We start from the raw sequence: 24,354 nt of genomic DNA, 5'->3' as shown, positions 1-24,354 counted from the left end.
AATTGAACCTCATGTTACAAAAGAAATATTGATTTTTATACCCCGTACTTTCCAATTGTCCGATAGATTCCATTAAAGAAGAAACCTACTTTTATGATTTATGGTTTCTGTTAATAGACGTGAAATTGAACTCACTGATAAACGAATATAAATAATATCGATTTGACTGATAAAAATATGAAAAATATAAAAATAAATAACAATGTATGTCATGAAAGATATCTCAGCTCGGTTTAGTTTGTATGCAAATGAAAACAAACAAATACAGAAAGTACATTATTTGATGACTAAAACTGGTTATGTTTTAGAATATGTTTTCGAAGGTAACTAAAATATGATTCGAAATCATCTGATACGATATGACGAAGCAAAATGTATATAAAATGAAAAATCTGAAGAGTAATAATTCATTTTGAAAGATATTAATGCACAGTCATGATATGGAGATTTTCATTAATTTCTGTTTGAACATAACATACCACTGAGAAAACAAAACAAGTTCTTTGGAAACTCTACTGGTATATTTACGTTCACCAAATTATAACAATGCATTTCAAATTTATCAATAAGCTATGTTACCATGTTGAATGCTTTCGATTCATAATATAATTCTAAGTTTAGGTTGTTTGAAAAGTTTTGTCAATTTTTATGAGTCTACTTTGAAGTGTAATATCTTGTTACGGTTTCAAAATCACTACCCTAATTTTTAGTAAACCCCCAGTAGATTTTATAATGGAGATAGGGAAAGTCTATAAAATTCCACATAGTTCATAGTGTACTCAAAATATAACAAAATTATTTCATTTCGTATTACGATTTATTATGACCCTGTATATGCCAGGAATATGAAACGAGTCTTCGTATCTTTGCTGGAATCGGCAGATTCACAAAGTTTATTTATAAGATATCGTTTTTTTCTACAAATAATTCATCTGTCTTTTATGACAGATCATGTCATTTCGGCATTTGGAAATTTCAGAAAGAAAACGTTTCTTCCTTCTTTTCTTGGTTTTGGACCAGACACGGAAAGAACATCGCAATTTTGCGGATTTGAAAGAAGGTTTCAAAGTATTCCTGAATCGACAATTGATTTATCTCAAGGGAGATAATCAATGATCTACTGTCGTAGGATTTATGTAGGAATTACTCGAAACTTTCGAATTGAAGTTTACTTTGCCGAAGAACTCGGACATCTCAAAGGCCACACTCCATCTCAGGCCTTCATTTTCTATTTGCCTGTTCGTTGCTAACTGATAACGCCCTTAAAATCTCCCCAACTTTGAGAAAAACGGTTGGTGAATCTCCACTTCTTGGACACCTAGATGACTCACCACTGTTAGTAGTGACATAAGAGCGGATGATCATAAGCCTCATGTCTCAAAGAAGGTAATATTGTTCCTTTTTATCGTTCATTTGGGTCTGAACGGGACGCATTAACATCACAGGAATAGCACTACCAAAACTGTCAGCGCTACTGCGTAACTCACTACATCTAGCTATAAAGTACCTACTTTTACTTAGTTTCGATTATATTAGTTTAGTGTATTGTGTTGAAATTTCAAAACCTTTGCTACTTTCGAGCAACTGTAAACCGACGGTATGCATACTAGAGGGTAGATAATTCATCAGTTGAATTAGACAACGAAGAAATCATTGTGACAAAATCCTTCATTTTAATATCATTTATTTTTCCTTGTGACTAAATCAAATTTTGAAGATTGGTCATGGAAGTCAGAACTGACAATTTTCGTTACAATTTTCTTTACCTTCTATTATTGTTAAAAAAATAACTGTCTTTCTTTATATTTGACCGACGCTCTCTTTCCCATAACTTTCATCAATAAAAGATTCGCAAATTAATTTACTCCTTTCTTCTTTCTTTATACCCACTCCCGTCTCCACTGTTGAAAAGCCGGTAGGGCATTTGTGGAGGTAATAATATTAATACTACTTATTCAATTTAATGAAAATAAGCGTCATTTCAATTAGTGCACTTTTGTCAATATAACACAAGTCAATTAGTGGTACGATTTTCTTTCGAGTTTGAAGGCCGTCGTGGTTTGGAACTGTATCCTAACGTTTCGCCAACACGAGTGGCTGGCTTCTTCAGAGGTTTATTCATCCTGCTGGTTCACCGATGACTACCAAAGCACGACGGCCTTCAAACCCGAACGAAGGTCGTAACACTGAAAATCTTGGGCGCTAAAGCCTTAACCAATTCACAAGTCGATCAATTCCGTCAGCATAAATGTTGTGTTCGTGATTCGATGAAGTCTTTGAAAGCTGTTCTTGTCTGAACCCGATTGGCAAAAGTTCTACCAGCGAGAAAGTTATCGAAGTGCTTGGAAAAGATGGTAGTCGATTGGCGAGAGATTTGGGGGCTATGGTAGCTAGTGTAAAACTTCGATGCTCAATTCGTTTAATTTTCGGATGATGATTTGCGGAATGTACGTTGTCGTGGAGCAAGATCGGACCTCTTACGTTGATCACTGCCGGCTTCTGCTGACGCAATTACCGGTGAATTTCGTCGATTTATCCACAATAGGACTCTGCTGTGATGGTTTGGCTCGGTTGCAGAAAGTTATAGTGAACCACACCAGCCGCTGACCATCATACAGTAACAGTGTTTTTTTGATGGGTTTTCGTTTTTGGAAGTGCCTGGTTGGCTCATCGGTGTCCAACTACTGCCCTGAACGTCTCCTGTTGTAGCGGATAGACTTTTCATCACACGTGACAATCCGATACCAATCCGATCCAAAAAAAGTATCGTTTTGGAAATGTGACAATTCGAGGTTAAACTCCCCGGAACGAAATTTCGCAAACCAACATCGAACAGGCATTGCCAGATACCTGGTTGATTTTTTGGGCCATTTCAGAAGCCTAATCAGAGAATCACCTAACGACATCATATAGTAATATCACCATAAGTAATTTGGAAAAAATTAAAATGAAAGTAAACAAATTTATATCGCTCAGTATGTATGACACACAAGAATGAATATTTATTGAGATATGGAGTTTCAAAAACAGATGACGTTAACACGAACCAAACTTTTGAAACAACCTATTATGTTATGGGTTTAAATAAATACACTGTTGTACAAAAAAATCAAACATCAGAAGTTATTTCAAATTTGTATTGTCGTATTGGTATAGAAAGTACCTGATTTACTCGATTGAATCGACTGAACTCAAAACAATTGCACATTATTGTCAAAACACAATAAAAACACTGAACTTATCACGGTTCATTTTTGAAAGATTCCGAATTTTATCAGTTGTTTCTTGTTATCTGTGAAATGTTTGCTATCTGTTCGATAAGGTTGAAACCGCAATTGGCAAAATTAGTTAGCACTCTCATACAGGTTGTCACTTGACAATGTTCTGAACTCTTTGTTTGCAAACCATTGGTTTCCGAAATATTGAAATTCAAAGTATGCGTGAAGTTTGCCGAATCTCCACGATGAAAAGTGTTTTAGAATTGAGGAAAAATCGACATTTTCTAGTAAGATATTTTATGTTCGTAGGTGGTTCTTGTTCTTAAAAAGCTGCTAATACCTAAAGGCCATTTTGGTTGTATTTTCCAGAATAATACTCGGTGATTTTTTCAAGGATCATCAGCAACAAAACTATCAAAATACCCTTCCCCTACTGTGTATATTTTTTTCAACATGAGTGTTTTTTATACATAATTCCTACTCAGATTTATCTCTACAACACAAATAGTCATATCCGACTGTTCTTTACAAAACATACGTCAAGCAATTTCATTCAGGAGTAAGTGATTCATTGTAGATATTGAATTTTATATTGGTTATACAGTTTGACATCAACTGTTAGGGATTTTACGTTTTCATTCCATCTGTTCCTGGGGCCATTGGTACGTTCATTCTAATTAGTTAATTAGTTTAGTGATCCAATAATTTTTCTGAAAAAAGTCGGTTGGGTAACAGAATCAAATTTTTCTTAAAAAAACCATCAGACATTAGATACATATTTAAAAAAAAATAGAAAACATTTCAATAACCAAATTTCCGAGACAACACCAACACAAAACGATATGAAACAAACGTTTGTTTGAATTTTTGAAGTGTTGTTAAGAAGAAATGACAATAATTCAACTATATACCGTTGACATACCGTGAGGGTTTCAAGAGAAAAATTAGTTAATAATACATGATATTCTTACCTTATGTGAGAGAGTATGAGTATGCCCAGGTGACATATGAGCTTGGGATTGTCCGAGTTGGGAATAGCCATTATTGCCTTGGACTCCTCCCTGCTGCAAAAGATGGCGCTGCACCGACATGGCAGATGGATGGTAGTGATTATTGGGAGTTGATGGTCTCGAATTCGTTGGCGTTAAACACAGTGCTGAAGTCGAAAGGCGTTGTTGGACTATCTTCTGACATGCTGGAAGGATGAAAATCGAGGTAATATTAAAGACACACGCAGCGCTACAAGTATCCTCCCACCAATTTAAGTCGATAATATATTTTTTATATCAGGGACAGACGTGGGTCATTTACGAACAAAGTTCAGCACTAATGTGTAACAAATGTTAAAACAGCAAAGAAACAACTACTTCCTCGAAAATACCACGACGGACATTGAATTATGTGCCATGGACATTTGTGTAAACATCGCATAGAGTAAATTTCTGGAGATGATTTTTCTGGGTACTTTATATATGACCGATTTCAATTTGTTCCTGAAGTGATGTGGATTTCTGATCAATTTTATTTCATATGGAAGTGTGTTATATAATTTCGGAGTAATATTTGTATATGAGGATTTTTTTGCAATTTCAACATATGCTGGTTTCATTAGCATGTATTATAGTCATGTATTTGTAAATTATCGAATTTATTTTCAGAAAGCAGACCAAATAGATTACATAAAAGGCGTCAGATGGGAAATTTGGAGAGAACTTCTAGAATATTCAAATTAGTTTTTAGGGTCCCACCTTATGCTAGTAAAAGTGTATGATTTTATGGCTTTGGAAGAGGTACCGCTATGTCAATAATATTTTTTCCGAAGCTACTAAAATCAGACCTATGAAATGTTCCATAATATCAAAGGTAGGTATGGGTTAATTTGATCTCTAGGGATTTGAATGAAGTTCATTGTTAGGAAAGACTCAATGTCAAAACTTCCAAAACACGGTTAGATCAACGTACCAGGAGCCAGGGGTAAATCATGCCCTGAAGAAAATAACGCCGGCTGCCACTGGTAGCCATAAACCAATTGTGACGTGGCGAAGAGCAAGCTCAGACTTCGATAGAATTCCGGCGAATTTTCTACCGCCTTCGATTACGATATATAAACGCTAGCCACGAGCATATCGAGACAGTCAAGTGGAAGTTACAGTGCGATACGCGAAGCGATCTAGTAAGGCGATAGACATTCGAATAATAGTTGAAGTTTCAGTTGAAGTGTTTGTTCTACTTGAAGTGAAATAAAGTTAAGTTTGATTATTGTTCACTGTAGTCAATTATTGGTCAACCCACGGGTAAAAATGTAACAATACATTCTTTAAAGCTACAGTGCCAAGCAGAATATGCATTCCAGTTTAAGTTGATACTGAAACTTTCGTATTTCGAAATAATTATGAAGTTCATTTGTTACACTTACTTATGTTATGAAGCAGTTTTATAGCATTTTTCTGCGAGGTTTGTATGATCTTTATAAAACTATTTCACGCTTATTTTAATAACTGCTTCCTGTAGCTTTAATGAAATTATTTCATTGGAATGCTTCCAAACACAATTTTGTTTTCATTACCATATTGTCAGTTCAATGATAATTTCGCAACTGTTTTATAGTATTGTACATTTACAACAATTCCAAAACAATAAAATAACTGTTATAAAATCAAATTGCTGAAAAGTTTTATGAGAACAAAAGAGAAATTATTAAAATGGCTTCAACCTTTCTATTTGGTAGTTTTTAGTTGGTGTCATATTTTCCAATTGTCCAATACAAAACTACTTCTTGCGCATCCAAGACAACATTTCGAATACATTTTTATTCTATCGTTATCGTTTTAGGCTGCATTATATTTTATAATGCTTGCTTGGAACTACTAAAACTCTTATACGATTGTATTTTAATTATTTTATAAGTATCTTTACAAAACTACTTTTTAAGAGTGTTAAATTTTTTTTATAATAACTGCCGAAATGTTTATAAAACTGTTTTGTAGTGTTTGTGAAAGGCCTTACAAAATAATAATAAAGACTATAATGTTTTAGAAATGATGCCAATTTCCAACCTATAGCTGTTTTATAAACACATTGAAAACATTTCTGGGAGAAATACAGTTTTATAAATTGTTTGTCCAACTATTGTAAAATATAAAATTGTTAGTTGGGATGTATTATATATGGGTATTACGAATTCATTTTCAGGAAAAAGAGTTGATAGATGTCAAATATATTACATACATACCTACATAAAAAATGTCAGATGAGAAAGCTATTTTATAAAATGATTTTAAAGAACTTTGATAACTTCTAGAACTTTTGGAAGATACATATGAGTTTTTTGGGCTCGATTCCATAATAATAGCTTATATCTGAGACTGCTCTTTTTAAAGGTGTAATGGCGTGTTTTCACTTTTTCCACTGGTAGTGAAGAGATAAGGAATGCGAACTTGGAAAGTAAGAATTTCACTCAGGACGAATGAGTAGGTATATACCCAAATATTTTGAAGGTTTGTGGTTTGATGAGGAACTGTTGAGATTAAATGAAATAAATTGCTAGGTGGGTGAGCATGCATACCTGTCAAAATAAAATTCCTCATTGACGTTGGGGCTCTGAGGATACTGGCGGCTATTCAGAGTGTAGAAACGTAGTAGTTTATGCACACCCACCCACCCACAAATTTTATATATAAATAAGTTACATATACAAATAAATTGCTGTTTCGTCATTGAGACCTAGGAGGATATCTCTGCGAGTCTTCAATGAAAACAATTCATTTATATGAATTAGAGAGCAGGGAACACGGAACTGTCCTTTAGGTACTCCATACCAAATATTGTTGCTATGGAACCCTTTTACTACACATCGAGTTACACATGTATGTGTAAGAAGAGAACTGAGAACTGAATGATGAAAATGATTGAAATGTTATAGAGCAGAAACATGTTAAAATGTTCTATAAGGAAATCTGAAAATTTCTAGGGTCAGATGAGAGGGAATATTAGTATGGAAATATTCATAGGGATCTTTCCAGTCCACTTCAGTTTCATAAGCGAATCAGGTTTTAATATCTGGTGATACACTGCAAATACCTGCTTGAGGGTTAGTTTTTTTCTACAAAATGCCCAAGTTCTTTTAGAGAACAACATTGGGTGGTATCAGTGATAGATTAATTGATTTTTTCAAAGTTTTTCTGGTTTAGTATATACTAAGGACTAAGGTAATGCACGACCCCTTACGGTCTACATCACAAGTAATAAAAAGAAACTTGCTTTTGAAACACGACCTTCCTTTCTTTGTCTTCTGATAAATGAAAACTCACCATCAAAATTCTGCTGTAACTTCTTGTAACAACATGAAACTGAAGTTATAAATTAGTTGACTCAAATATCGAATCCACCTGATGATTTCATATACAAACAACAAACACTATTGATTAACACATCCTTTCACTTTCCTATCGACACACAGATGAACAACGAGGCATCAAAATGTCTCATCTATTATCTCCTCTCTCAAAAATCAAATCGATCATCCACGACACAGATTAGATATATAACACACTCTCGAGAAGTCATCGTCCACTATTAACTAAAACTTGTACACCTAACCTACACCTATGCAAGAAATACTATTACAGACTCCACGTGGGAGAACGAATTTGAATGAGGAGAAAAAATTCGAAAATTACGACTTACCATCTTGGAACACCCGTTCGACGTTCAAGCCGTAGGTAGCGCAGGTTTCATAGTAGGTGCACCTCTTCAGATCGTTGGCCAATTTCCTAGCTCGAGAATCATCAATGACGCGGGGGTTGTTCTCGCTTATTGCATCTGAAACAAAAAAACAGGGACATGAATGAAGGCGTTCTGCTTTGGAATGTGATCTATAACGAATATATAATAGTGTATTATACGAGGGAAACTAGAAATATACGAGGGCTGTTTGATAAGTCAGTGTCTTTTGGAATATCTCACGCAGTAACTTCAAATGCAACACTGCCGCCGTCAAAATAGATCACTGTCAAATTTTGAGCAAGCTTTGTTATCAAGGTTAGTTGATAACCTTTGAACTGAGCGGGTACATCATATTTTACACAACATGACCATGTGACTGACCACTTCAAACTGAACGAGTTTCTCCGCCGTTTTATAACCGTGGACGGAAAAAAAGATTCGAATGTTCCACAATGTTTCATAACATTCCATAGCATTTGAGACTACTCCAGGACAAACTGACAGAAAACATGTAGACAAAACATGATCTTTCCTTCTTAGATATATCTGGTTCCTTCACTTTATTTGCCGACGACACTACCATTCTATGGCATTCTGAAGATGTGAATTTGGTTTGAAAAAATTTTACAAGAGACCTACAAAAATCAAGTCGTGGTGCGATGTAAATTTTCTATGTTTAAATTTCAATACAACAAAATTTATTATATTTAAATGTTTTCTTCCGGATATAGAATTAGGTGCTGACTCTTATATCATTTGACAGCCATATAACATTCTTGGGACTTAACATAGATACCAATTTGAAATTCACAAATCATAATAACATTCTAAACAAAAAATTATCATCCGGCTGTTTTGCCCTCAGATCTACAGCTAAAGAGTTAGGTTATGCTGCGGCAAAAAATATTTATTTTGCTCTCATTGAGTAAAACTGGCATCTAAAGCCTATTTATTAAAATCTGACAGAATATTTTAATGACGAAACGATATGATATTGACGGTGCTTATATGTAATAATATATGTATAACTTTTACCTAAATAATATTATTTATACGTATTATTTTCATGTAATAATGCGACTGTATATTTATCTGGATTTAGTTATTTGCACGTTCTCTTTTCACCAGTGTTTGTCAATAAGGTCATGTATCTTGGATAATAAACACATACTCTCTGTCTCTCTCTATGCTAGTTGCTTAGCATGTTCAATTGCCGAAAGCATCATATGGAATGTGCTCATTTGAAATTAAAAAAAATTAAATGTATGAATCTTTATACAGAAATGTCAGAATTCGAACTTGCGAAGGTGAAATATGCAACTTTATCAAAACATGAGAAAGATATATTCATATTCTTTTTATAATATTGTTGTAAATCATGCCCGAAAGAATGTTGAAGTAGCTAAGAGCGCGCGAATGTACGATGATTCCCCGCCACTCTAGACGAAGCGTGAATAATGCTTCCGATTTCGATGGAATTTCGGCAAAATTTTCTAGCGCATTCGATTACGATATAAAAACGCTAGCCAGGATCGTATCCACAGTCATGTGGAAATTACAGTGCGGTACGCGAAGCGATCCAGTAAGGCGATAGACATTCGAATAATAGTTGAAGTTTTAGTTGAAGTGTTTTTTGTAGTTAAAGTGAAATAAAGTCGAGTTTGATCATTCAGTGTAGTCAATTATTGGTCAACCCACGGGAAAAAACGTAACAATATAGTGACTTTGTGTGATTAGGGATATATATGATTGAATTGGCCGATAGTTGATGAAAATCCATAATTAACGTATTCAAAAACACTTTACTGTGAAATTTTTACTAAACAGTAAAATCTCTAAATAAAGTGTTTTTTGAATATGTTATGCACTATATGTATAGTCTCATGATGCACTAAAAAGGAAGTGAAGAGAATTTGTATTCAGTCAGCAGAAGAAAATGTGTATAGTGTATAGTATATACGAAGTCAATCCTCCGAACAGCTAAATAAAAGACCAACGTCATTACTCTTCACTACTAATAAAAAAAGTTCGTGTAGGTTTATGAAAAATACAATTAATTCTGAAAAAAAAATATACCACGCCGCTTATGCCATACAAAGAAACTGCCGACGTTCGGTAACTATTCAGTTTTTATGCCTTCGAATTGAGTTCGTATATACTATGATGAGGTAATTTTGAATTACCTCAATAATATTGAATTATATGTTCCATTAATAACCACTTCCCAGAATTTTTGCCAGCGATTACCTGAAAAATATAATTGTTGATTGGGACAATTGGTAAATTATTCTCAATGTGGAAACTGCAAATCATACACTGCAATCTTACATTTTCCAATTAACTGATCTAATAATATTCCAACTGAATATTGAAGTTCCTTTCCAGGAGTTACTTTCAATCGCTGATGAATCGTGGAGGGCCTTTGACATTAAGGAATTTCATGAACTAACGATAAAAATGTGTTTACTATTCTTCAATTCAGTATGTTATCATCCCGCATTCATTAAAACAAATTAATGGGTGATAGTAGAATATGATGATGACCCGGGACGTTTTTTGAGATTGGAAGTTGACTTCAGTTTTGTGTTTTCTAAGGAAATATGCAAATTTTCATGTAATAAGGGATTTCAGTTACAAATTATAAGGTGTGAGTTTCTGATATAATATAATTTTTAAATGTGTTGAAGAAGGGACCTGGGACCATGGACCTATGGCAAATTGAACTTCAGCTGAAGAGGACGAAAATATTGAATTCAGTGAATAGAAACAGTCTTTCAATATTGTTAAAGCAAATTCAAATCCAAGATAGAGTGGATGTAAACATTGACATGCCCTACGCACGTGATATTGAAAATCCCAAGAATTAGCCAGGGTCGTATTCAGAATCAACATCTTGTTGATCGCAAATGTTATATCATACTTAGGAAAACTTTTTTATAATAACGAGTGAAATGCACATTTAAATGGAACACCCCGTATATTAATACATTTTTGGAATCGCTCTAGTATTTTAATACTTTTTTGTTAATAATGTCCTATACCTATCTCTTATCTGTTTTCGAGATAAAAAATAAATTGTGCTAAATATGGTCCAAAACATAGCCTTAATTGAAATTAAGTACAACAGTACTCTCAATTCATGAGAAGTTGATATTTTGATGATAGTTTGGACAAACTCGAAATGTTCAAATAACACCAAGAAATCGACTCCATATCATACAGGGCGTGCTAAAATTACTATTATTTCCATTGTGCATAAAAGTAGTCGAAAGTTCATTTTTTCAAATGAAACCCCCTGTATATTACTCGATAAATTGAAAGATGGTGAAAAATGCTTCAAGATGATATACATGTCCCTATACCTAAATCGTCAAGTTTTCTTAATAAAGCCGTTTTTGTGGAAAAATAGTTATTTATTCACGTTTTACCTACAAGTGTTGAAGTGCCATTTTATTTTGTGAGTGAGGATTATTGCAAAACGAGCGTCAGCAAGTGGAGCAAACTCACGAGCAAAATAAAATCACTTTTAACAAATGTATCATACAAATTTTTTTGTATAACGTTACTGCTGATAATAAAAAAAATTATAGGGTCCATGGGATTTGAACACACGATCTTTGGATTACAAGGCATATGTTACAACTACATACGCCAACTCACGTTATTTTAAGGAGGATTATTGGTTAGTCATGAAGGACTTTCTACAGTTGGACTGAATACTACTTCGTCATCGTCAGTAACTTCAAAGGGATTTAATATTACCAATAGCACGAACTGCATGTGTGAACTTTTCTAAATGATTTTTTGGTAGGTGTTCTGATTGAAGTGTTTCTATCAAAGAGATTTTCAATAACAGTTGTACAAAAAATAATTTTTAAAGAATTTGATTTCTAGGTAGCCGTGAAAATATTAAGCTCATGACAGTTTGGTGACTTTTATAAGTAATTGATAAATGGTTACTGACGGTGTTTCAAAAAATCGCCAAAAATGAATGCAAATATTGATTATTCAAACGAAGTTCTTATGAAATTATTCATTATACACGGACAGTGTGATCAAATCATTGCCAGAACTTGTAGAAAATTCAACCAATGAACGAGAGAAAGTTTGTAAGATTACAAAATAATTTCCTTAACTATGGTTCCATGTTAAAAGCGCCTTCAACATTACCAAAACCTGTTACTTCAAATGAGGACAATACTGTTAACGTTTTGGCATATTTTTATGCATATCCAGAAGCTTCCATTCGAAGTGCAGAAAAAGATTTAGGTGTATCACATGCTTCAGTACAACGAATTTTGAAAAATCACGGAATGCATCCGTATAAATTTACCAAAGTTCAAGCTCTGAAAGCAGAAGACTTCGAACGTAGAATGCATTTTTGTGAATCAATTTTGATTCACACACAGGAAGATTGGGAATTTTTGTCAAAAATAATTTGGAGCGACGAATCAAAATTTACGAGATATGGTATTTTCAATAGAAGGAATAAACATTTTTGGGCTGATCACAATCCTCATGTTACAAAAGAAATGGGTTTTCAAGAAAAATTTGACCTGAATGTTTTCTGTATTCTGAAGAACAATAAAATTACCTTTTTTATTTATGAAGACACACTGAATGCAGAGAGATATCTCCAAATATCAAGGACGACTGTAACCGATTTTCTTGAAAATTTGCCTTTAGAGGAATATAGGAATTCGTGGTTTCAACTGAACGGAGCGCCAGCTCATTCCACCCAGGAAGTTTCCAGGAAACTTGACGAACTTTCGACGATCGTTGATTTAGGCGTTTAGGGCCGTGGAATTGGCCACCGAGATCACTCGATCTCACGCCACTTGACTTTTTTTATGAGGTGTTTTAAAAGAAAGGGTATACAGTACTCCAGTGCCTACCAAAGAAGAATTGCGACGGCGAATAGTGCGGAGTATTGAAGATCTGGATCCCCAGGAAATTGAAAAAGCAACCACAAGTCGCGTACAAAAAAACATTTTAAAGTGTTTAGAATGTAATGGACAACATTTTCAGCATTTATTGTGAAAATGTGATATTTTGTTTACAATTTTGTTATTTTGAATCATCCTATTCTGTTATTGTCTGTACTTTCACATGTTTTAGCCCACAAAATCTTACTTTTTACCTAGAAATGACTGATTTTTGGTACAGTTGTTCCCTGTACCAGGGATATTATTTTGTAACCTTACAAACTTCCTCTCGTTCATTGGTGTTAATTCAGGATACATTTGGTTGAATTTTTACACGTTCTGACAATGATTTGATCACTTTGTTCATGTGTATAATAAATAATTTCATAAGAACTTCGTTTGAATAATCGATATTTGCATTCATTTTGGAAGATGATTCGAAACACCGTCGATAACTCTTTGTAAATTACTTATAAAAGTAACTGAACTGCTATAATCTTGATAATTCCACTGCTACCTAAATCCAAATTCTAAAAAAAAAATAATGTTTCTAGAAGAAGCGACTTATTTGAATATTTCGAGTTTGTCCAAACTATCATCAAAATATCAACTTTTCAATTCAATCAATTGAGAGTACTGATGTACTTAATTTCAATTAAGGCTATGTTTTGGACCATATTTAGCACAATTTATTTTTTACCTCCAAAACAGATAGAGATAGGTATAGGATATTATTAACAAAAAAATATTAAAATACTAGAGCGATTCCAAAAATGAATTAATATACGGGGTGTTCCATTTAAAAAAGTATAATTGCTATGACTTTTTGATGGAAGTGGCAACGCCGCAATGCTGAAAATATTTTAGATCGATAGAACAGATAAGGAAATGTGAGAGATGAAATTTTCAGAAAAATCATGCTTTGCGTTTTCCAGAAACGTCTAACCTACCATCGACCATGAGTCACGCTGTATATGTGTGTATATGTATGTATATTTATATTTTTTTCAAGTTTCAGTTCTGATTTATCTTTTTTAGTGTGCTCTGTTAGTACTAAGTTATGTTATAGTTAGTTTTTTAATTATTGTTTTTTCCCTGCTATAAACATTGTATGTTTCTTGGGAAAATAAACTGTTATTATTATTGATATGATGATTCTATTTATATCGCATTTTGGTGAGTGATAAAAATATTGTTACTGAAAGACTACAGTTTACAGATTTATTGAAAAGTACACATTCCACAATTTCTATATGTAGAGGAACTTCGCTTTTTTTCAATTTGAAGCGATTATTACTGTTAGAACTGAATCTCCTTACCTTGTGTCCCGACCAAGATCAGAGGAATCTCTGCAGCATTCCTGTAATGCGACATCTTAGTGTAGTAATTGAAGATGGCGTTGAATGAAGATTCGTTTTCGAGACTGAAGACGAATATGACAGCATCGACCCAGGCGGTGAACTGAAAAAATAAAGAAATGTTCGATATTACAAAGCTACACCGAATGCCGTCGTCATCGCTATTGAAGTAACCTTAACAGTCTGCAAGTCGAAAATCGTCTAACAAAACAACTTTCACGGCGACAGGCACCGTGCAAGTTCCTTGAGACGGAAAAAGAAATTGAAGAGAATTAATTAATTTTTTGAAATCGATGAATCCTAGAAGATGAGAGTACTTGAATATGTAAAGTCTGAGGCGGTGTTGCAATTATTATGCGTCAAATGTGATCGCAGAATTACAGAATGTTACAATGCATACCTGAGGATGTAAAAGTCCCACTTTCGTCAACTTCTCTACGGGATAAGATACTGTTACAAAGCAAACCTATTCAGGAAATAAAGGAACAAAAAAGTTTTTGGCCTACGAATTCATGTCACGAAAATCCACTTATGTCTAGTTGTTTTGTGATACACAGCGTGTGGAAAACTACCAATAGAAAGTGTGTGAGGACTTACGCTAAGAGCACAGTAAAGGCTATCCGAGAAAACCAATATTCTCTTCAATCCGGGAGTAGGCGGCCTATGAGAGTGAATCGGTCCTATGACTAGCCGCTTACCGAAGGTAGTATATTTCGGGTTCAAAGTCTCGGCCCTCAAGACTCTCATTAGAATAACCCTGTGTTATTCGACCAGACTTAACGGTTGGGACCTCAACACCATCGATCATTCTTTTCCATCCTGCGAGCAACTCTTAGAACCGGGGTTAGCTCAACGAGTTGGGTCCTTGATTTTTCAATAAGTTCAGTTCCACCGAGCTAGGTCTTGGTTAGGCTACGGAAATATAGCTTTGTGAAAGCTGATGAGACTGAGTCAAACCGTGAATTCTTCCTTCCAGTCAAGCCCTATAGAAGTCACAAAACATTTGTACGGAATGCAGACTAGGGCTAACGATCAGACAACCTTAATTTCAAGATGCTCAGGAACACTAAGGCGTCTTCGTGAGTGGGCCAACGAACATACCCAGTTGGAACCGGAGTACTACGTTTCCCAGTCGTAACTCGCCTTCTAAGGAAGTGCGATTCCCAAAACTCAATAAATGGAGCCTCTGAACCCATCGGTTTTTTTCCACTGGTCCCGATGGGACGTAACCTGGAAAATGTTCCTTCGCTCAACATTCGCTTAGCTAGCAACATTGCAGAACAAATGCCTGGCAGGTTGACACTCCAGAATGTAACTTTTTTGTGAAACGAGATAAAGACTCGAATACTAGCGGAATTGCGCGAAGGAACTTTAGGATACACTCCAATGAAGCAGTGCACTTATAAAGCTCTCAGGATAGTATCATTGCACTGGGAGCCGTAAGTAATCGGCAATAGCTGACGAACACTCCATAGACCGGAGGTGTTAGTCAGAGCCCACACAGTCTCGATTCCCAACATACAACGTATATCAGTTTTGATTGAAAACCATAAACTTCAGCAGAGAACAGAAAATAGATTTTCACGACAAATGCAGTCAGTCGCCGCAAAAATAATAATAGACTCTGAAGGTGCTATTCCATATAGCCGAGAAAGTAGACCTTGAGAGTTTCACCGCGATTATATTTACAGCCACTATTAACACAACGGCACAACGCTCCCAGGAGGCAACTCCCAGAAGTCCTCGAGAGGTAGACCTCCTCCGGGTAGAAGTGGTCCAGGTCTACTGAAAAAGAACTAAAACCCTTACGAAGAAGCAGGGTGTGGTGGAAGCACAAGGCGGGTGGCTCGAGGTCGGAGACCTGGAGGAACCTTCATGACCTTCAGGCCAGTTCTGCACAGAGCGAGGTTACGAACCGCTGCCAAGCAGGTACTAACTGCTGCACCTACATACGGACTGTCTCGAAATCCCTGAGGCTCAGGTGTGGGCGGTCAGTAGGGCAAAGCAGAGGGTACGATCAAGTACGGACAAGTCGAGCTGAGCGTAGGGGCATGAATGGTAAGAAAGAAAATCCTATATCTAGTCATGATGCCCGTAACGCGTGTCCAGAAGCTATTGAAGACCGATATTTGTGACTTGGCGACCAAAACGTAGTTATCAATCATTTTAGTAGTTTTTGATAAATCTCCCGTCACCGAGATAGCGCTATCATCTTTTTTTCCAATGGTAAGAAAGCCTTATGATACTTCGTTAGACAAGTTTCGTGAATAGAGATCGAACATTCTTTTTTTGAAAATACGGCAAGGCGTTTCTGAGTAATTAGCAGTTTTCTATTCATATCAAAAATCTACATATGAACGACAAATTTTATAATTTGGAACTCATTCCAGTTTATTCCGATGAATGCTCAAAACAATCACCATTCACTTCCTGGCAATATTGAATTTCATCAACAAATTCGGTTTCACTTCGGTTTGGAATCCATAGAAATTTCAAAGTCACATATTTATACTCTTTCCAAATAATCCCATTTACTTAATTTTTACATTCGCGACCTTATTCATATTTTTTATGGTTGTTTCCATTGTTTTTATAATTCCTATATTTTTATATTTTCAATATTCAAATAATTTTCTGTTGACAGTAGAATTCCTTGTTGTACAGATTACAACGATAGTAAAAAGTTTTTTTAGAAATAATATTCATGAAGTGTTTCTAAAATGTACTGCGGTTGCATAACATCCACTTTAGATTTCACGTTTCGTCTCAAAAAAATTTTTAAAGACAGGTGATCCAGCGGGTTATTCTATGGAATCATGTCTGTCTATTTGCCTGTTTGGATACAAAAACTGATGCATCATTACATCAACATTGTCCGACTTTGGTATGTTGTCCCTTTAAAGAAACTGAAATATGAGGGTTTTGAGTTCGCATTGAGTCATCGGATCAACATTGCAAGACATTTTTGTATTCCACAAACTTCATTCCAAACTAGATAACGGTTAGAATACCATTCGATACAGGAATGTTAGAGATCTATTTTGGACAATGATAATCCTGAGAAGAGTTTGTAATAAAATTTATGTTCATTCACAATAACTGGATAGAACCTGACTTATTCAAAATGCTATTTTTAAATTCAAGAAGATTCTAAATTGGTTTATAAAATCCTCAGCTACTATTGGTGATTACCACCTTTCGTAACAATTCATTGAACGAATTAAAATCAGTATACTAACTCATTTTCGAAAATAACACTTAGAGAGACCAATCGGCAAACCTTAACCGTCTTAATGATGTAATTTACAATGGATATTTCGAAATGAATAGACATTATTATTATCACACAACTTACCGTTATGTCAGTATATTATTGGTTTAAAATAATTGAAATTAGCAACTTCAATAAAACTTAACAAAACTTACAGGTCTAACATTTTTCGAAGAAGATAAAAATCACATCCAATTTCTGTCACAACAATAAAAGAAGACGGCTAGTCGTAAGCAACTCGTATAGCAAAAAGCTTGAACTGACGTCGGGAACAACTGGAAAATAACCCCGATGCTCGACAAAAGCTCTTTCACACAGCGCCGTTTTGGCCAAGCAGTGGCGTAGGCAAAAGTAAAAAATGTATGACAGAAGTGTATTTTTACGGACAAAATTTGGGGAAAAAGTCTTGCTCATTCCACTATAAGTATTTATAGGACACTTCCACAAAATAAATCAATGAATAACAATATACACTATGGAGCAATATGTTAATTCATTCACAAGATTTTCGGAAACTCGAAAAAAAATACTCGTCATGAAACAACTGAGGGTTCTTACACGTAAGTCAACTTTTAGTAATTTGTTTATCAAAAGTTTTTAGAAGTTGGTGAGACAGGTATCGGTCATAGAAAACTCTTCACGAAGTTATAAGTGAAATCGTATTAATGTTAAATTGGATTCGTCTAAATTATCTAATGTTTTTTGAACCACTTTCAATTTTGTATATCACAATGAAGAATATGAATGCCAAAAAGCGCTTTCAAAACATGCATATTTGCATAAAACATGTTTCATACCGGTAAGTGCAAAACATTAAATTGTTCATTCATTTTCTTTAGTCTTATTCACCCTGAGGAATTACAAAAACGCCAAAATACAGAAGGTATTTCTTAAGATCTTGCATAAAATCTCAAATAATTTCTGTTGAAAACATACTAAAACCATAGTTCCCTTTGTAAAGTGAAAGTTGACAACATTCCTATAGGCCACCCAATTATAAATAGTTTTGGACTACAAGGATCTATATAACTTCATTATTTTTGTGTTTGATCGATATTTTGGATTCGCCTCAATTTTAGGCACTATATTTCTGATAACTTCCTCAACATAAACAGTGCCACTAACACAGCTGATACATTTTTGTAGACAAGTTTTTTTATCAATATCGTTAGCTAGTTGGTGTCAGTAAGAGACGAACTGTACTGCCAATTTGTTCCTAACAGTGTAGATCCTTCGACTTTGAGTTTTAATCAGGAATCAATGATTTCCAAGTTTAAATTAGTAGGGAATTACCGCTGATTTAAACATGGTCCCTTAGAAGAGAGTAAGCAATGGATTGTTTAGAATGGGCAAGGGCATTTGAATAGAGAAGTTCATACTTGTGATGCATTGTTTGATCTTCCTCTTGAAGATGATCAATTGGTGATCGAAACATGTATCGAGGTGTTGAAATAAAGGTTTGGTGTTGGGAAAAAACTCCAGTAGGTAATATTCAAGTTCATAATGAATTTCATTACGTCAAACACCTTCGAACAAACATTAAAGTTCATAGTTTTCATTCCACACTTCGCCTATGCCAAACTATCAGAACATCCAAAAACCTAGTGACATATACCAACTTCAAGTATTTTAGAAATATTTATTTTGAAACTAAGCGAGTTATTGAAGAAATTCGATTTAGGAGACAAGAAAAGCCTAGTGTTACCCTTTCAGATCCCTTTTTATAAGGAATGAAATTAACTGAGAAGTACTTTCCTGGCTCTGAAAATACTTCGCGTTCTGATTTCTATTTAAATCTGCTTCTCTAAAGACTGTATAAGGCCTTTCAATCTTTAAGATGCAACCACTGGTGCCAGAGAAACATTGAGGTTTATTCGGACGGACGAGGGTCAATAATTCCAAAAATTCATGAAGTTCTCTGGTTTTTTTATCTGTCATACTGACACGTCTCCTGATTTGTTTCCGTAATAAATATTTTGGTATTCCCACAGCTGTTTCATGACTGTTCCATGAAGTTCATCTATTGAGTGTAATTGAAAGGGTATTCGATAACCGGAGAGAAAAATTTCAATATGAACTAACACCAAAGATGCATGCTAAAGTTTTTAGATTATTGATCACTTTCACGTTTTTTGTTCAGATTTCTTCAATGGAAGTAGAATGAAATTTATTATCATTATTATTTATTGTTTTCAAAATATACATTCTATAATAAATATAGTTTGAAAAACTAAAAAAACGCGCTTTTAAAGAACATCGAAGTGAACAGTTAAAATAATTCTTTTTTAAAATAAGCTTGAAACAATAACGAAAGAAAAATACTAGTATTATTGTGAAAAAAGCGACGGGCGCTTGATATAAAAAAAAAAATATGGCACAAAGCGCCCACGCTTTTTTCACAATAATACTATTTTTTTTTGTTCGTTATTGTTTTAGGCTTATTAAAAAATATATATTTAACTTTTTAGTTCGCTGTTCTTTAAAAGCGTGTTTATTGGTTGTTTAAACTATATTTATTTTTCATTTTTCAGTTTCGTGTGCTATAAAAGCGTGTTTTTTAGTCTTTTTAAACTATATTTATTTTATCTAAACTTTGGGATCAATCAGCCGTATATTGTTTAAAAAAATGACCATCGATATTTTCCGATTCCGGAGAGGGAGTCCGAAAATCAGCTACCAAGCCCAAGGTAGCAGGCGCGCAAAGGAGGGTTACAAATAAGATAGCAGGCGCGCAAAGTAGGGTCCGAAATACGGCAGCAGGCGCGCGTGTTAATAAAAAAAATACTTTTTTCAAATGAAGGAATACATGTAAAGTGAGTTCGAATTATATCAAGGAGGTTACGTACAGCGCCATCTGCCCGGGAATAGATCAAGCAATAATGTCGATATATCAAGGATGTTACGTACTGCGCCATTTGCCTGCGAATAGATCAAGCAAGGAGAGTTACAAACAAACCTATAAACATACATATATACAGGTGAAGCTAATGAAAGCGTGTTAAAAAGAAGTTTGGATTGTTTAGTGGTAATGAGTAATCGAAAACATATAAAAATACACACAATGACAGTAAAATGACAATTGCAAAATTCTAGTAGCGTGTTAAACTTTTGGAGTAGAACTTTGTGGACGATAAGAATACAAAAAAAGAAGTGAAAAATCATTCGCTCAAAATTCTAGTAACTGTTACTAACAAACGCAAAAAAAGAGCAAACCTATATACGCCACTGAATCCAGTCGCCGTCTTTCCCGCCTTTTACGGCCATCTCCGCCCCTCTGGCGCCCGGAGCGACCCTTCGCACACCCTTCACGTGAATTCTGCCTTTCGGAATCGATAGAATTCCCCCCTCCTCTTTGCCGCCGCACTCCGGGCAATCCGTGCATAATAACAAATGCACATGCTGGGCTTTTACCGGTTCATTTTTCATGCACTCTCAGCTGATCGATCATCTCATTTGCAGTAATTGATGCTGAGGTAATCCGGATGAATCACGAGATAGTAGGCGGTGGTGATTTGTGATTCCGTAAAGGATGGTTAGATGAACTGGTCCTTCGAGCCGGATTTTTACATCACCTTTCTATCTGGTCGGTTTTCTTATTTTCGAGAAGAGGTATACCTACATATCTAGGTATATTGAAAAACCACTTGAGATGCAGATAAGAAGGGGGGAAAACTAGATTGAAATGAAAAAATCATGAGGGCCGAAGGGAATGGAATGAGGATATTCTCCAGGGTACAAACGAAAACATTACTAGTGAAGGGGAGAATCTTTGATGAGATGCATGCCATTTCCAGGCTTTCTTTCAGTTATTCCGCAAACAAGCAAATACATTTGAAGTTGGTGTACTGGGGGGAAAAACTTTAGATTCTATTGAAAGAGATGTAACGCAATACAGAACAAAACATTTTCTTGTACATATACTGAGTCTGCAAAAAATTCCTTCCTCATTTTAATGCCTGAACAAGACAAGATATCCAGGTCAAAGAAGAGGTATTTGAAAAGGTATTTCTCAGCTATAATATCCCAAGGACATTGATAACTAACGAAATAATTTTATCACAGTTTTCGAAAGCACGTTATTTGGTAACATCCCGACGCCGAAGGCGGAGGGATGTTACCTAAAATAACGTCCTTGAGGAAGTTGTGATAAAATTATGAGTTATTTATCAATGTTCCAATGTTCGAGGAATATTCGGTGAGAACATTTTTTGCAATTCGAACAAAATTATTTATTGAACACACAGTTATTAAAAGAACAATTCGTAGGAAGTGACATTTTCGAAATAAATTGAATTACTGAAATGTCAAACAACTTTATTGTGTTGGTTGCTTAGCAATGTCATGACATAAGTGATAACTACCCGTGACAACTATCCATGGGTAGTTATCAGTGTAATGATGGTTTCATTGGTTATTTCGACACACATGACTAGAAATAGACAAATTTGATAGGATAATTTTTTTGTCAAAAAATTTTCTATATAAGCATCAGTTTTTGTTTGACGTGACCCATTGCCAAGACGGTGATATACATTTGAATGAAAGAGGGGTGTCCTGTGATAACTTTCTAGAAAGGTCTGTCAATGATATATTCAACTCTGGTTCATTTTTGAGAATCTGACTAGCCTCTTTGAATAACGCTTTGAATTCATTAGTACTTATTTCATTATCAACTTTTATCATAATCAAAATCATTTTGTTTTTTCAGTACTTTTTCTAGTATATTTTTGAATGGTAAACGTGTATATATACCATTCAATAAATTCTATAAAATGGCGAAGAAGAATTAAGAACGTAAATTTCGCTTTCACCCACCTATATACACGAAGACGACTTCACCAGATTTGAAATATGTATTGCTTACATTTTCTGTTTATATAGAAATCTCATTCTTCTGATCCATCAAATATCACACTTATATCGGTGTTGTGATCATCTCATATTAGTCTTTAATCTCCATATTAGGTTAGGTCCAAGGTGAGGGGGTCTATTCGACCCTCCACCGCAACCCGCAAGGGTTTATTGTCGCTCACACCCATTCACACTCGACCAAATAAACCCAGGCACAAAGTATTTGCTCTGCTGTTTCATCGTTAATGAGGTAATCGGATAGTCAAGGTGCAAGATTCCCATCTTGATACTCGCGACAACCTTTCCATATGAGGGTGGTTTTTGCACGTCAGCTACATCTGACGATGCCTTAGATTCACCCGTGCAGGGCTTTTCGCCTCTGATTCTGGTGAATCATCACTTGAGCGCAAATGTTTGGTAACCTGCTCAAGTGGGGTTTGTTCCTCCATTTGAGACAGATTCTGCGTACGCCGCTCAAGAATTTGGTGCAAGACGGTTAATCTTCATATTCGAGGTACTGTTCAAAAGTATAATGAAGTTTGTTCTGTTGTAAACAAAAAAATTCGTTTTGGAATACTATCATGTCATCAACACATCAATCTACGATAAATTCAAACGTGGAGGTTCTTGATAATTCTATATCTTGATTCGTCCTTAGTTTTTCATTGCAACAGCCAATCCTCTTTGATTCGAAAATTGTGTTTGTCGATCCCATATAGATGATGACTTCGTAGAAGGAGATTTTATTATCTTCATATTAAGGCTTGCGTATCTAAGGACCGTTGAGTGATTCAGCCAAGCACTACTGATAATACCTTAGCGAGTCGAAACAGTGGTGACTGGTGTTGTATCACAAGTTCATGTAGTTGTCTTGCAGTGAAAGCTGCAGTGAAAAACAGAGGACGATTCTCGTTCGGCAGTCAATGTCGAAGCTTGGTTTTGAAACTGGCGGCCCTACGTCTTCGTAGAGGGAAATGCCATCCCCTTTACTGCTACTTCTATGGCCTCCGAAATTTGAATTAGTTGCGAACTATTGTCAGTTTGAGGAAAAACGTGATAAAGGTTGGCCAGTGGTAACATATTTAGTACGAAAGTGATGAAAGTAACAACCCTGTAAGCAATGAACTATTGACCTCGACACTCGTGAATATGGTAGGTTTCAATTTGGTGCAGGCTTTCATTTCACGTTTTTGATTTGTATCAATGTTCTTTTTCTTATTCGATACCAAATTCTATAACAGTTTTTCGATAGTACTCCGAAAAAAAATGGAAATATTATTTCAGTATGTACCTAAACCAAAGACAAAAGTCTCACTAAGCTTAGGTAAAAAAGTGACGACATTCCAGGCAGAAACGACAGCAATACGTCACTGCGCAGAAGAGTTACTAAGGCAAGAGTTTAAGGAGAAGACTATTGCAATATACTCTGGTAGCCAAGCAGCTATAAAAGCAATTACCTAGCTCCATGCAGGTCAATTCCAAGGTGGTCTGGAACTGCCTAGAAAAGCTACAAGAACTAGGTAGTCAAAACAGACTGTCATTAGCCTGGGTACCAGGCCACACAGGATACAAGGGCAACGAAGAGGCTGATTCACTAGCACGAGAAGGAGCACGATGCTGTCCCATTGGCCCAGAACCCTTTTGTGGTACAGCAAAAGCACTGCGAAAAACTTGTAACAGCAACTGGAAGGAAAAACAATCTCAAAAATGGTGGAATAAGACGCCGGGTATGAGACAGGCCAAAGAGTTCATTAAAGAGCCATCGCCAAAATTCACGGAGTACCTACTGAGTCTGAATAGGCGATCAACTAGAGTTCTGGTCGGGCTATTGACGGGACACTGTAGACTCAACAAACACATGAATAACATCGGACTGGCAAACACAGCCCTATGCAGGCTTTGCCAAGAGGATGAGGAAACCTCCGTACACATACTATGCTATTGCGAAGGTCTGTCAAGGATAAGGTTTGCAACATTAGGGGAGAAAAACCAACACCCTCTCATGG

The 24,354-nt window shown here is 35.3% G+C and overlaps 1 protein-coding gene and 1 long non-coding RNA gene across 6 annotated transcripts in view; one reads left to right on the top strand and one right to left on the bottom strand.

The window, feature by feature from the left end:
- The window catches only part of CenG1A (Centaurin gamma 1A), a 146,359-nt gene that overhangs the window by 12,769 nt on the left and 109,236 nt on the right, over nt 1-24,354 (bottom strand). For all 4 annotated transcript variants that reach the window (XM_074182995.1, XM_074182993.1, XM_074182994.1 and 1 more), the window contains 3 exons: nt 14,188-14,329; nt 7,905-8,039; nt 4,190-4,413 (listed from right to left, as the gene is read on the bottom strand). In XM_074182995.1, coding sequence (XP_074039096.1) covers nt 4,190-4,413; nt 7,905-8,039; nt 14,188-14,329 — 501 coding nt within the window. The remainder of the gene's footprint in view (nt 1-4,189; nt 4,414-7,904; nt 8,040-14,187; nt 14,330-24,354) is intronic.
- LOC141485710 (uncharacterized) lies at nt 4,292-5,479 on the top strand. Of its 2 annotated transcripts, XR_012467369.1 has the most exons (3): nt 4,292-4,433; nt 4,877-5,081; nt 5,134-5,479. It is a non-coding gene; the product is annotated as an uncharacterized lncRNA (long non-coding RNA). The 2 variants fall into 2 exon arrangements; XR_012467368.1 differs by having other exon boundaries at nt 4,408-5,081.

Source organism: Leptinotarsa decemlineata, unplaced genomic scaffold (genome assembly GCF_025532065.1).
Source record: "Leptinotarsa decemlineata unplaced genomic scaffold, Ldec_3_MD MMD2_tig00026330_RagTag_RagTag, whole genome shotgun sequence".
NCBI lineage: Eukaryota > Metazoa > Arthropoda > Insecta > Coleoptera > Chrysomelidae > Leptinotarsa > Leptinotarsa decemlineata.
This window is presented reverse-complemented; position numbering and strand designations above follow the sequence as displayed.